Consider the following 14496-nt stretch of genomic DNA (forward strand, 5'->3'; position numbering starts at 1 on the left):
GACCCAAGCCGGGAATCGAACCTGGGATCCTGGAGCTGTGAAGCAACTGTGCTAACCACTGTGCTACCGTGCTAATGTTAGATACATGTTGAAATACAAAAGGGTGGCACAGATAAGACTTCAGCCTTATTATCCTCACTGATATTTTTTCTACTATATTTTAGGTGATTAAGAATTGATCATTTCATCTGAATGGCAATGTTAAGAATACAGTTTCTTCAGTCTGCTCATATGATTATTTATTGATCTAGACTTGGGACTGTGTATATTTGCAGAAAGAATATAATTTTCTACCTGTTTGGATTGCAAGTGGGTTCTTAATCATCCAGTTAGGTATAACCATGCCAGAAAATATTGAAAATCCAAAAATAAAGATATTTCTTGATGAATTCATATCAACAAACTGAAAGGAGAGAAAATATAACTGCAATTAAACAGAAAAATGAAAAAATGTTTGGCCCTTTGCATCTGTACTACCAAACAAATATTCATCATTTGCTGTTCTGAATTTGCCGTGACTTTTAACTTCCATAAATGTGAATAACTAGAGGTAAAATTTCAAAGGAATACTTATTTTCTCTGCCCCCTTAAATGATGGAACTGAAACAACAAAACACTACAAAGATACAGCTCTGCAACCTATGGCCCAGAAATTCAACTGACGAGGGCCCATGTTTCCACTGCTAATCAGCTTCTTACCCTCCAATATGGTGAGCAGGAATTACGTGCCAGAAGTGCAGCACCTGCCACTTTGGTATGGTCAAAAAACTGACATGCAGTCACACATCTACGGTGCTATATAGACTCCTTATTAGCATTTGCAAATTGCCTAACACCTATTTAAGACACTGCAACATTAGTTTGCCCCTGGAGCAGCTGGCAGAGAAACCATGTATGGTCTGCATGGTCCTTAAAGACACTGTCTATTTGGCTTCAATCAACAGGGTGAATAAATAAGGGCTAAGGTTTTGGCCATGGGTCAAGATGTCCAAGGCCTGGGGCAATCTGTGTGGGTGGTGGCCAAGGCCTAGGACAGGGCTTCCCTATCACTGACAGTCATGTACCAGAGCCACCTGGACATTGCAGCAGTGGCCCAGTGATGGTGGGGCATGGCTGAGAGCGACGGCAGCAGCATTGCCCAGGTGCTGGCTGACATGGCACAGATCCAGAGGGAGGTAGCCCAGTCCCAGAGGGAGTGGACACAGTCATTGGCTGATGTGGCACTGACCCAGAAGATGGTGGCACAGTCCCAGACAGAGGTGGTCCACTCCAAGGATCTGTTTTGGGGCCACTGCTGTTTGTCATTTTTATAAATGACATGGAGGAGGGTGTAGAAGGATGGGTGAGTAAATTTGCAGATGACTCTGAAGTCGGTGGAGTTGTGGACAGTGCGGAAGGATGTTACAAGTTACAGAGGGACATAACTAAGCTGCAGCGCTGGGCTGAGAGGTGGCAAATGAAGTTTAATGCAGAAAAGTGAGGTGATTCATTTTGGAAGGAATAACAGGAAGACAGAGTACTGGGCTAATGGTAAGATTCTTGGCAGTGTGGATAAGCAGAGAGATCTCGGTGTCCATGTACATAGATCCCTGAAAGTTGCCACCCAGGTTGAGGGTTGTTAAGAAGGGGTACGGTGTATTAGCTTTTATTGGTGGAGGGATTGAGTTTCGGAGCCATGAGGTCATGTTGCAGCTATACAAAACTCTGGTGCGGCCACATTTGGAGTATTGCGTGCAATTCTGGTCGCCGCATTATAGGAAGGATATGGAAGCATTGGAAAGGGTGCAGAGGAGATTTACCAGAATGTTGCCTGGTATGGAGGGAAGATCTTATGAGGAAAGGCTGAGGGACTTGAGGCTGTTTTCATTAGAGAGAAGAAGGTTAAGAGGTGACTTAATTGAGGCATACAAGATGATCAGAGGATTGGATAAGGTGGACAGTGAGTGCCTTTTTCCTTGGGTGGTGATGTCTAGCACGAGGGGACATAGCTTTAAATTGAGGGGAGATAGATATAAGACAGATGTCAGAGGTAGGTTCTTTACTCAGAGAGTAGTAAGGGCGTGGAATGCCCTGCCTGCAACTAGTGGACTTGCCAACACTAAGGGCATTCAAATGGTCATTGCATAGACATACTGAGTTATGGGGATAGGGTGAAGGTATTGACCTTGGGTAGGGTGCTCTTTCCAAGAGCCGGTGCAGACTCGATGGACCGAATGGCCTCCTTCTGCACTGTAAATTCTATGATAATCCATGATACGATATGGACGATAAGGGAAGAGTGTAGATGGGCTTTAGAGTGGTTTCACAGGTCGGCGCAACATTGAGGGCTGAAGGGCCTGTACTGCGCTGTAATGTTCTATGTTCTATGGCCGCGAGCATGCAGACCCTAGTCAACAGGAGAGCAGGCCTCCAGAACTGGCAGGAGCAGGTGGTGGGGAGCCTCAGTGGTTAGTTGTGCTTGTAACCCCATCCCACGGAGTAATCCACGGCCACCAGGCACCCTGAGGGAGGAGGACCTGATGGGGTCTGTGCCGGTGACTTCCGCAGGGGAGGTGCCGGAACACCACAGCTCCTTGGACTCCCCCCCCCCCCCCCCACTCCCTGGCATACCTGGTAGGCAGCAGGCAGAACAGGATGGTACCATGCCACCTGGGACACCTGAGAAGCAGACGGGCCCATCCAAGCCTGGTTGCGCCAGGAGGTGACCATCAAAGGGGATATCGGTCATGATGGAAATCGCTGCAGGCGTCCTCCGCTCCTGATATACCGCTTGGTGATCCACCTTGATGTAGCGTTGGGGCCCGTAAGGCCAGAAAGGTAGACATCACTTAGGATGGCAGCACATAAGAGCGATAGGGGTTAGGGGACAATCCTGTGTGTATTATTCACAATGTTACAACCTGCCTCGATGCTGTCAGGTGGGTGTGAGAGATAGGCTGGTCTGGGCTGGCCAGAGCGGGTGAAGGGGGGAGAATGGGCGGACTTTGTGGGTGGACTTTGCCCAGGGACTGCAGTGCAGTCAGCGCTCACCACTTTGGTGTCCCCACCCCCACCTTCCTCACCTCCGCCACCCCAGGGATTCGATGGGATCGTGTGATGGAATGGCCAGCACACATGCAGGAATAACCCAGATGGACGATGGAAAGTGCGACCGTGGACAGGAGTCAGATGGAGCACCAGATCTTATCCCACTGCGAGTTGTCATCATCCTCCATCCATTGGCCAGACCCGCTGTTACTGCTAACCCAGGGCCTGCACCCCGCAATGAGGCAGGTAGAAATCATGGAGGAGGGGTGCAAGGGGGCGGGGCATTGGCAGCGCAGGGAGGGCGTTCTTGGGAGAGGGTGGTGCCTGGAAGGACCCCATTGCGAAGAGTTGAAGGCGACCATCACCTTGACGGCCACCGAGGGAGGGTGTCCTCCCCCATTCCCCCACGGTGCCAGGTGGGCCATGATCTGGCAGATATGTTGCACTGTCTCCCTTCTCAGCCGGAGTCTTAAACAGCGTGCCCGGTCCACCAGGCCCTCGAAGGACAGGCACCGCCGGTACACACGAGGCCTCATGCAGTGGCTCATTTGTACCTCCTCGGCCTGTTGTGCGGCTGGCTCTCATCCTCACCGGCTGCCTCCTGTTCCTCTGGAGCAGTCTCCGCTGCTACAGTGTCCTCCTCCTTGAGTAGTTCCAGCTCGTACAGCCGTAGGGCATCCCCCAGCGCAGCGGTCACTAGGAGGAAGGCCACCATTGCTGGTTTAATTCCAATATCCATTGTCTGCGTGGGGGGGGGGGGGGGGGGGGGGGGGGGGGAGGCTGACATGTTAGCATGGTGTTTACCCCCATGCCCAACGAAGTCCAACGAGGCCCTAGTTGGCACTGCGGACCCTGCCCCTGCATGTTTCCCTCTCCTCCCCCCCTACCCCATTTCTGCACTCCTGGCCCCATAGGTGCCCGGCACCATGGGGGCCTCTGGCTCTGGCCCCTGTCTCTGCTGCCAGGAGTACTGTCGGCTGTCCTTGCCAGCGGTACGCTCCACGGCCCCCATCCGGCACCCACCTGTGGGGCTACTGAGGTATTGCCCTTGGTTGTGCCGTGTGCTGCCCTGCCAGCGGGTGGCAGCTGGTTGGGAGGGGGCTGGGGTGAAGGGTTGTGGGGTGGATTTCAGCCACAATTCCAACCATATATTCACAAGCTAATGATGGATGACAAAGAGCATCTAACCCAGCTCACCTCATCCATCCAGAATGACATACAAACATAAGTATTAGAAACCGGACATTAGGCTAGGCCTCTGGATTACTAGTCCAATGATATTACATCCTTTGTCACAGTCTCCCCCTGCTTCAGACTCCTCCCAATATGCTTCACAGTGATTCTGACCTGCTGCATGCTCCTCCTGGCTGCCTTCAAAGTGACCCTGACCTGCTTCATTCTTCTCACGGTCTGATTCACAATGATCCTGACCTACTTCACTCTCCTCCCGGTCTGCTTCACAATGAACATGACCTGCTTCACCCTCCACACACCCCCCACCCCCGGTCTGCTTCACAATGATCCTGACCTGCTTCACAATGATCCCGACCTGCTTCACACTGATCCCGACCTGCTTCACTCTCCTCCCGGTCTGCTTCACAATGATCCTGACCTGCTTCACTCTCCTCCTGGTCTGCTTCACAATGATCCTGAGCGGCTTAACACCACTCCTGGTTTGCTTCATAATGATCCTGACCTGCTTCAATCTCCTCCCGGTCTGCTTCACAATGATCCTGACCTGCTTCACTCTCCTCCTGGTCTGCTTCACAATGATCCTGAGCGGCTTAACACCACTCCTGGTTTGCTTCATAATGATCCTGACCTGCTTCAATCTCCTTCCGGTCTGCTTCACAATGATCCTGACCTGCTTCACTCTCCTCCCGGTCTGCTGCACAATGATCCTGGCCTACTTCACTCTCCTCCCAGTCTGCTTCACAGTGATATTGACCTGCATCGCACCCCTCCTGGTTTGCTTCACAATGATCCTGACCTGCTTCACTGTCCTCCCGGTCTTCTTCACAATGATCTTGACCGGCTTAACACACATCCTGGTTTGCTTCACAATGATCCTGATCTGCTTCACTCCCTCCCAGTCTGCTTCAAAATGATCCTGACCTGCTTAACTCCCCTCCCAGTCTGTTCATATTGATCCTGACCTGCTTTATACACCCCTGGTCTGCTTATCAATGATCCTGACCTACTTCACGCTACTCCCGGTCTGCTTCACAATGATCCTGACCTGCTTCACTCTCCTCTCGGTCTGCTTCATAATGACCCTGACGGGCTGCACTCTCCTCACGGTCTGCTTCACAATGATCATGACCAGATTCACTCTCCTCCCGGCCTGCTTCATAATGATCCTGACCCGCTTCACTCTCCTCCCGGTCTGCTTCACATTGATCCTGACCTGATTAACACCCCTCCAAGTCTGCTTCACAGTGATACTGACCTGCTTCACAACCCTCACAGACTGCTTCACAATGATCCGGACCTGCTTCCCCTCCCCCCCCCCCTCCGTCTGCTTCACAGTAATACTGACCTGCTTCACCCTGATCCTGACCTGCTTCACTCTCCTCCCGGTCTCTTCACAGTGATCCTGACCTGCTTAACACCCCTCCTGGTTTGCTTCGCGATGATCCTGATCTGCTTCTCTCTCTTCCCCATCTGCTTCACAATGACCCTGACCTGCTTCACTCTCCTCCCAGTCTGCTTCAGTGATATTGGCCTGCTTCTCACCCCTCCTGGTTTGCCTCACAACCATCCTGACCGGCTTCACTGTCCTCCCGGTCTGCTTCACAATGACCCTGACCTGCTTCACTCCTCCCGGTCTGCTTCACAATGATCCTGATCTGCTTCACAACCCCCCCAATCTGCTTCACAGTGTTACTAACCTGCTTCACACCACTCCTGGTTTGTTCCACAGTGATACTGACTTCCTTCACTTCCTTCACACGCCTCCTGGTTTGCTTCACAATGATCCTGACCTGCTTAACACTCCCAGAAGTCTGCTTCACAATGATCCTGACCTGTTTCACACTCCTCCCGGTCTGCTTCACAATGATCCTGACCTGTTTCACTCTCCTCCCTGTCTCCTTCACAATGACCATGACCTGCTTCACTCTCCTCACGGACGTCTTCACAATGATTCTGACCTGCTTAACACCCATCCTGGTTTGCTTCACAATGATCCTGACCTGCTTCCCCCCGCCTTCCCACCCCCCCCCCCCCCCCTCCCCCCCCCTACCCCCAGGTCTGCATCTCTCCCTTCCTAGTCTGCTTCACAATGATCCTGACCTGCTTAACACCCCTCCTGGTTTGCTTCACAATGATGTTGACCTGCTTAACACCTCCCCCGGTCTGCTTCACTCTCTTCCCGGTCTGCTTCACAATGATCCTGGCCTGCTTCACTCTCTTCCCGGTCTGCTTCACAATGATCTTGACCTTCTTCACTCTCCTCCCGGTCTCTTCACAGTGATCCTGACCTGCTTAACACCCCTCCTGGTTTGCTTCACAATGATCCGAATCTGCTTCACACCTCTCCTGGTTTGCTTTGCAATGATCCTGACCTGCTTCTCTCTCTTCCCCATCTGCTTCACAATGATCCTGACCGGCTTCACTCTCCTCCCAGTCTGCTTCAGTGATATTGACCTGCTTCACACCCCTCCTGGTTTGCCTCACAATGATGCTGACCGGCTTCACTCTCCTCCCGGTCTGCTTCACAATGACCCTGACCTGCTTCACTCCTCCCGGTCTGCTTCACAATGATCCTGACCTGCTTCACAACCCTCCCAATCTGCTTCACAGTGTTACTGACCTGCTTCACACCACTCCTAGTTTGTTCCACAGTGATATTGACTTCCTTCACTTCCTTCACACCCCTCCTGGTTTGCTTCGCAATGATCCTGACCTGCTTAACACCCCTCCAAGTCTGCTTCACGTGGTATTGACCTTCATCACACCCCTCACAGTCTGATTCACAATGATCCTGATTTGTTTCACTCTCCTCCCTGCCTCCTTCACAATGACCTTGACCTGCTTCACTCTCCTCACGGTCTGCTTCACAATGATCCTGACCGGCTTAACACCCATCCTGGTTTGCTTCGCAATGACCCTGACATGCTTCACTCTCCTCCCGGTCTGCTTCACAATGATCCTGACCTGCTTAACTCCCCTCCCAATCTGCTTCATATTGATCCTGCCCTGCTTCATACACCTCCTGTCTGCTTCACAATGAGCCTGATCTACTTCACTCTACTCCCTGTCTGCTTCACAATGATCCTGACTTGCTTCACTCTCCTCTCGGTCTGCTTCACAATGATCCTGACCGTCTGCACTCTCCTCCCGGTCTGCTTCACAATGATCCTGACTTGCTTCACTCTCCTCTCGGTCTGCTTCACAATGATCCTGACCTGCTACGCACCTCACCCGGTCTGCTTCACTCTCTTCCCGGTGTGCTTCACAATGATCCTGACGTGCTTCACACCCCGCCCAATCTGCTTCACAGTGTTACTGACCTGCTTCACACCCCTCCCGGTCTGCTTCTTAATGATCCTGACCTGCTTCACTCTCTTCCCGGTCTGCTTGACAATGATCCTGACCTGCTTCAACGCCCCCCCCCCCCACCCCACCCACCCCCACCCTCACCCGGTCTGCTTCACAATGTTCCTGACCTACTAAACTTTCTTCCCAGTCTGCCTCACAACGATCCGGAACTGCTTAACACCTCTCCTGATTTGCTTCACAATGATGTTGACCTTCTTCACATCCTTCTCGGTCTGCTTCACAATGATCCTGACCTGCTTCTCATCTCCCCCAGTCTGCTTCACTCTCTTCCCGGTCTGCTTCACAGTGATACTGACCTGCTTCACACACCCCTTCCGGTCTGCTTCACAATGTTCCTGACCTGCTTCACTCTCTTCCCGGTCTGCTTCACAATGATCCTGACTTGCTTAACACCCCTCCTGGTTTGCTTCACAATGATCCTGACCTGCTTCACTCTCTTCCCGGTCTGCTTCACAATGATCCTGACCTGCTTATCACATCCCCGGTCTGCTTTACAATAATCCTGACCTGCTTCACTCTCCTCCCAATCTGCTTCAGTGATATTGACCAGCTTCACTCCTCCTGGTCTGCTTCACAATGATCCTGAAATGCTTCCCTCCCCCCCCCCCCCCCCAGGTCTGCATCTCTCCCTTCCTAGTCTGCTTCACAATGATCTGACCTGCTTCACTCTCCTCCCCATCTCTTCACAATGATCTGACCTGTTTCACACATCCCTGGTCTGCTTCTCAGTGATCCTGACCTGCTTCACTCTCCTCCCGGTCTGCTTCACAATGATCCTGACCTGCTTCACTCTCCTCCCGGTCTCTTGACAGTGATCCTGACCTGCTTAACACCTCTCCTGGTTTGCCTCACAATGATATTGACCTGCTTCACACCCTTCCCGGTCTGCTTCACAATGATCCTGACTTGCTTAACACCCCTCCTGGTTTGCTTCACAATGATCCTGACCTGCTTCACACCTCTCCCGGTCTGCTTCACTCTCTTCCCGGTCTGCTTCACAATGATCCTGACCTGCTTCACTCTCCTCCCAGTCTCTTCACAGTGATCCTGACCTACTTAACACCCCTCCTGGTTTGCTTCACAATGATCCAAATCTGCTTCACACCCCTCCTGGTTTGCTTTGCAATGATCCTGACCTGCTTCTCTCTCTTCCCCATCTGCTTCACAATGATCCTGACCTGCTTCACTCTCCTCCCAGTCTGCTTCAGTGATATTGACCTGCTTCACACCCCTCCTGGTTTGCCTCACAATGATCCTGACCGGCTTCACTCTCCTCCCGGTCTGCTTCACAATTACCCAGTCCTGCTTCACTCCTTCCGGTCTGCTTCACAATGATCCTGACCTGCTTCACAACCCTCCCAATCTGCTTCACAGTGTTACTGACCTGCTTCACACCACTCCTAGTTTGTTCCACAGTGATATTGACTTCCTTCACCCCCTCCTGGTTTGCTTCACAATGATCCTGACCTGCTTAACACCCCTCCAAGTCTGCTTCACGTGGTATTGACCTTCATCACACCCCTCACAGTCTGGTTCACAATGATCCTGATTTGTTTCACTCTCCTCCCTGCCTCCTTCACAATGACCTTGACCTGCTTCACTCTCCTCACGGTCTGCTTCACAATGATCCTGACCGGCTTAACACCCATCCTGGTTTGCTTCGCAATGACCCTGACATGCTTCAATCTGCTCCCGGTCTGCTTCACAATGATCCTGACCTGCTTAACTCCCCTCCCAATCTGCTTCATTTTGATCCTGCCCTGCTTCATACACCTCCTGTCTGCTTCACAATGAGCCTGATCTACTTCACTCTACTCCCTGTCTGCTTCACAATGATCCTGACTTGCTTCACTCTCCTCTCGGTCTGCTTCACAATGATCCTGACCGTCTGCACTCTCCTCCCGGTCTGCTTCACAATGATCCTGACTTGCTTCACTCTCCTCTCGGTCTGCTTCACAATGATCCTGACCTGCTACGCACCTCACCCGGTCTGCTTCACTCTCTTCCCGGTGTGCTTCACAATGATCCTGACGTGCTTCACACCCCGCCCAATCTGCTTCACAGTGTTACTGACCTGCTTCACTCTCCTCCCGGTCTGCTTCACAATGATCCTGACCTGTTTCACTCTCCTCCCGGTCTCTTGACAGTGATCCTGACCTGCTTAACACCTCTCCTGGTTTGCCTCACAATGATATTGACCTGCTTCACACCCTTCCCGGCCTGCTTCACAATGATCCTGACTTGCTTAACACCCCTCCTGGTTTGCTTCACAATGATCCTGACCTGCTTCACACCTCTCCCGGTCTGCTTCACTCTCTTCCCGGTCTGCTTCACAATGATCCTGACCTGCTTCACTCTCCTCCCAGTCTCTTCACAGTGATCCTGACCTACTTAACACCCCTCCTGGTTTGCTTCACAATGATCCAAATCTGCTTCACACCCCTCCTGGTTTGCTTTGCAATGATCCTGACCTGCTTCTCTCTCTTCCCCATCTGCTTCACAATGATCCTGACCTGCTTCACTCTCCTCCCAGTCTGCTTCAGTGATATTGACCTGCTTCACACCCCTCCTGGTTTGCCTCACAATGATCCTGACCGGCTTCACTCTCCTCCCGGTCTGCTTCACAATTACCCAGTCCTGCTTCACTCCTCCCGGTCTGCTTCACAATGATCCTGACCTGCTTCACAACCCTCCCAATCTGCTTCACAGTGTTACTGACCTGCTTCACACCACTCCTAGTTTGTTCCACAGTGATATTGACTTCTTTCACTTCCTTCACACCCCTCCTGGTTTGCTTCACAATGATCCTGACCTGCTTAACACCCCTCCAAGTCTGCTTCACGTGGTATTGACCTTCATCACACCCCTCACAGTCTGATTCACAATGATCCTGATTTGTTTCACTCTCCTCCCTGTCTCCTTCACAATGACCTTGACCTGCTTCACTCTCCTCACGGTCTGCTTCACAATGATCCTGACCGGCTTAACACCCGTCCTGGTTTGCTTTGCAATGACCCTGACATGCTTCACTCTCCTCCCGGTCTGCTTCACAATGATCCTGACCTGCTTAACTCCCCTCCCAATCTGCTTCATATTGATCCTGCCCTGCTTCATACACCTCCTGTCTGCTTCACAATGAGCCTGATCTACTTCACTTTACTCCCTGTCTGCTTCACAATGATCCTGACTTGCTTCACTCTCCTCTCGGTCTGCTTTACAATGATCCTGACTGTCTGCACTCTCCTCCCGGTCTGCTTCACAATGATCCTGATCAGATTCACTCCCCTCCCGTTCTGCTTCACAATGATCCTGACCTGCGTCACTCTCCTCCCAGTCTGCTTCTCAGTGATCCTGACCTGCTTCACTCACCTCCCGGTCTGCTTCACATTGATCCTGACCTATTTAACACCCCTGACAGTCTGCATCAGAATGATCCTGACCTGCTTCATCCCCCTCCCCCCACTCCCGGTCTGTTTCACAATGATCCTGACCTGCTTCACCATCCCCCCCCCTCCCCCGCGCCCCCCCCCCCCCCCTCCGCCAGGTCTGCTTCACTCACTTCCTGGTCTGCTTCACAATGATCTGACCTGCTTCACTCTCCTCCCGGTCTCTTCATAATGATCCTGACCTGCTTCACTCCCCCCCCCCCCGTCTGCTTCACATAGATCCTGACCTTCTTCACACCTCCCCCGGTCTGCTTCACTCTCTTCCCGGTCTACTTCGCAATGATCCTGACCTGCTTCACTCTCCTCCCCGTCTGCTTCACATAGATCCTGACCTGCTTTACACATCCCTGGTTTGCTTCACAATGATCCTGACCTCCTTCACTCCCTCCCAGTCTGCTTCACATTGATCTTGACCAGCTTCACACCACTTCTGGTTTGCTTCGCAATTATTCTGACCTGCTTCACTCTCCTCCCGGTCTGCTTCACAGTGATCCTGACCTTCTTCACACCCTTCCCGCTTGCTTCACAATGATCCTGACCTGCTTCACCCTCCTCCTGGCCTGCTTCTCTGTGATCCTGACCTGCTTCACTCTCCTCCTAGTCTGCTTCACAATGATGCTGACCTGCTTCACGCTCGTTCCGGTCTTGTACCTCTTGATAATCAGTGACTGCTGCTAAACAGGAGCAGGATTCTTTGCACGTGAATTAGAAAGAATATTTGAAGTGCACTGTGTATAAGGTATTGAGCACAAATGTTCACATACCAGCTTCAAATAATGAATGCCAATTTTGAGAATTGCAATGAAATTTATAGTAGAAAAGTAGCTTGGACAAGGAATCATTTTTTCTCATCTGATGGGTGGAATTTTGTATTCTGGAATACAAAGTCATTCAATGAATTGGAACAAGTAAAGGGAATTGACACTGCATGAACATACCTGTAGATTAGAAATTCCAGCAGTTATAATAACCCCAAACATCACCATCAACATTCCACCGATTATTGGCTGTGGGATGGTGCTTAAAATGGCTCCAACTTTTACAAACATTCCCACTAGGACCATTAGAATTCCACTGGAGATTATAACCATCCGACTTCCCACCTGAAATCAGAGAGAGTGTAAGGGATTGCACAAAACTCTCAATTTTCTGCTCCAGCCATTTTTTGCTGGGAATGCCTGTCACTGGTATCAATGTGTTGTTAGCTTTGAGCGGTTTTGTTGCAGATTTGGAACGAGGTTGAGACTGCTTCAAACTCATTTTATTTGTGGCCTCTACAGGGGCAGAAGGGGAGGCTTCATCTCAATGTGCTGGAACTCACTGTGCCACATTGTCTACCATACAATTCAAATTGTGCCCTGGACAAACTGAATTGAATGCCAAGGCTGATGAAAGGATAGTTTGAGGTGTGCCTGGGGGGTTGCAGTAGAAGTTCATGTTATTATATTTTAAAGTAGATGTGGATGGAATGAACCTGCTGGGCCTCAGTTTCTAACCTCAGACGTTTCTTATCCGTGGCAGAGCAGTCACTTGGTACACCCAAAATTGAATTAGATGAAGCAGAAGAATACCTTTGTATCGAGCACTTATCTGATATCTCCCACTTTAACTTGGCATCAATTGTTTTCCCCATGCATCTCTGTCAAGTGCCTTTAGACTTTCTTTCTATGTCAATGGTGCTATATAAATTCAAGTTGTTGCTGTGGTTACTTATTTCTAATCATTTTAATTATGCATTCCTGGCAAAGTCCCTGCTGCTGAGTTTCCAGTCAGAACCTGGCATTTCAAAAGGATACCGAGAAGAAGAAAAAATGAAGAGTTCCTGGGTTATTCCCTCATGCTGCTACCCAACTGCTTTCAATGCTCAACAGCGCAGAACTGGGACAGGCTCAGCTTCTGTAGTGATCTGTACATCTGTACATACATCTGCACATACACCAGGGACTGCAGACAGATGTAACAGCCACAGCATCACTAAAGGGCATAAGAGACGGGTATAAAGGGTCCAGCCCAAGGTAGGATCCGCCTCTTTCAGAAGCACAGGGCTAGTGAGCAGCAGCAGACAGAGACTGCTCAGCATAGGCAGTTTACCTTAGCTTCACTGGTCATACCTCTTGACTGTATTATATCTAGTTAAGCTCGGGAAACAGAACAAACCCATTGAATAAAGTATTTGTGTTAACTGGAAGTCTACAATCTTTATTCAGACTTAGAGAATAACATATGATACCAGGAGTGATTTCAGAAAGCTAGCTAGACACCAGCAAGAGAAGAAAATCTTAAACCGGATATTCGACTGTGGAAGACTTCGCAGCAAATGGATCCTCGCCGACTAACTGATTCAATGGAACTTGTTGGAACTCCATGGCAGCTGGAAACAACCGGTAATTTAAGCTATAACTGGAAAATGTTTGAACAGCTGGTCCAAATATTTATCGCAGCTAATGATTTAAGCCCTGCCTCTGTCACAACGAAAATAGCCCTACTACTCTCAACAGGAGGGCATGAAGCTAGATAAATCTATAATTGCTTTAATTACTTAGAAGGTGAGGACAACACCAAATTAGACGTAGTACTCAAAACATTTGATGAACACTGGAAGAGTCGCTCTGGTGAGATGCTGGAAAGATTTAACTCTTGTCAGAGAAACGGAGGGCCCATCTCTGATTTTATTACAAATCTCAAGTTAATACCACAAAGCTGTGATTATGCTGATTTCAGAGACACTGTGATAATGCATCAATTAATTTCTGGACTATCTGATAAAACTTTGAGGGAAGAACTTTCAGAAAATAAGTATCTAACTCAAGAAATCGCTAAACAAAAGTGTCTTGCTTATGAACAAAAACAAAATCAGTACTTTGAGTCTCTACAAACACAGAATCATCATTTAAGAAACAAAATCAGTAAAAATGGCGCGAACACTCACCACGAGGCGGAGGCAGGGTTGAATCGGCGAAAGACGGAGGTTCTGAGCAGCAGCCACCTTGCGAAAGGAGCCGCACATGCTCAGTTGCGAAAAGAGGACACTACAGGAAACTCAGAGAGCGCATGGGCAATCGAGTCCTACGCATGATGTCATGTGTGTCATGATGTCAGAGGACCAGGACCGCGCCCACTTAAAAGGGAAATGCACGAAAATGAACAAAAAGAAATTTAAAGCTGCAAAACCCAATTTTCTTGCCTCAAAAGATAGAACAATGCCCGAATTTACACCAACAGTTGAAAATAACTTTTACAACACCCTGGAACAAGCAGCTAGCACCACCCTAGAAGAAAATATGGTCCTTGTAGACTACGACTCAGATGAAGATTTCATCTTGGGAGATGGCTACCACAGTACCAAATCCGAACCGCAACTAGAGGTGTTGCACCGTGAAGACCCCGACGATGAGTTCTTCGGATTGGGGAATCTTCAGCCCAGCATATATGACATCCCGACTCGTGAGTGCAGGATTAT

General features: G+C 50.1%; 1 protein-coding gene across 1 annotated transcript in view; it reads right to left on the minus strand.

Moving 5' to 3' along the window:
• slc23a4 (solute carrier family 23 member 4) overlaps positions 1-14496 on the minus strand; it is a 76522-nt gene that overhangs the window by 8978 nt on the left and 53048 nt on the right. Inside the window, exons 9-10 of the mRNA XM_072484655.1 lie at positions 11975-12139; positions 295-403 (exon numbers count right to left, since the gene is read on the minus strand). Of these exons, the coding sequence (XP_072340756.1) occupies positions 295-403; positions 11975-12139 (274 nt within the window). The remainder of the gene's footprint in view (positions 1-294; positions 404-11974; positions 12140-14496) is intronic.

This window comes from Scyliorhinus torazame, chromosome 19, assembly GCF_047496885.1.
Source record: "Scyliorhinus torazame isolate Kashiwa2021f chromosome 19, sScyTor2.1, whole genome shotgun sequence".
NCBI lineage: Eukaryota > Metazoa > Chordata > Chondrichthyes > Carcharhiniformes > Scyliorhinidae > Scyliorhinus > Scyliorhinus torazame.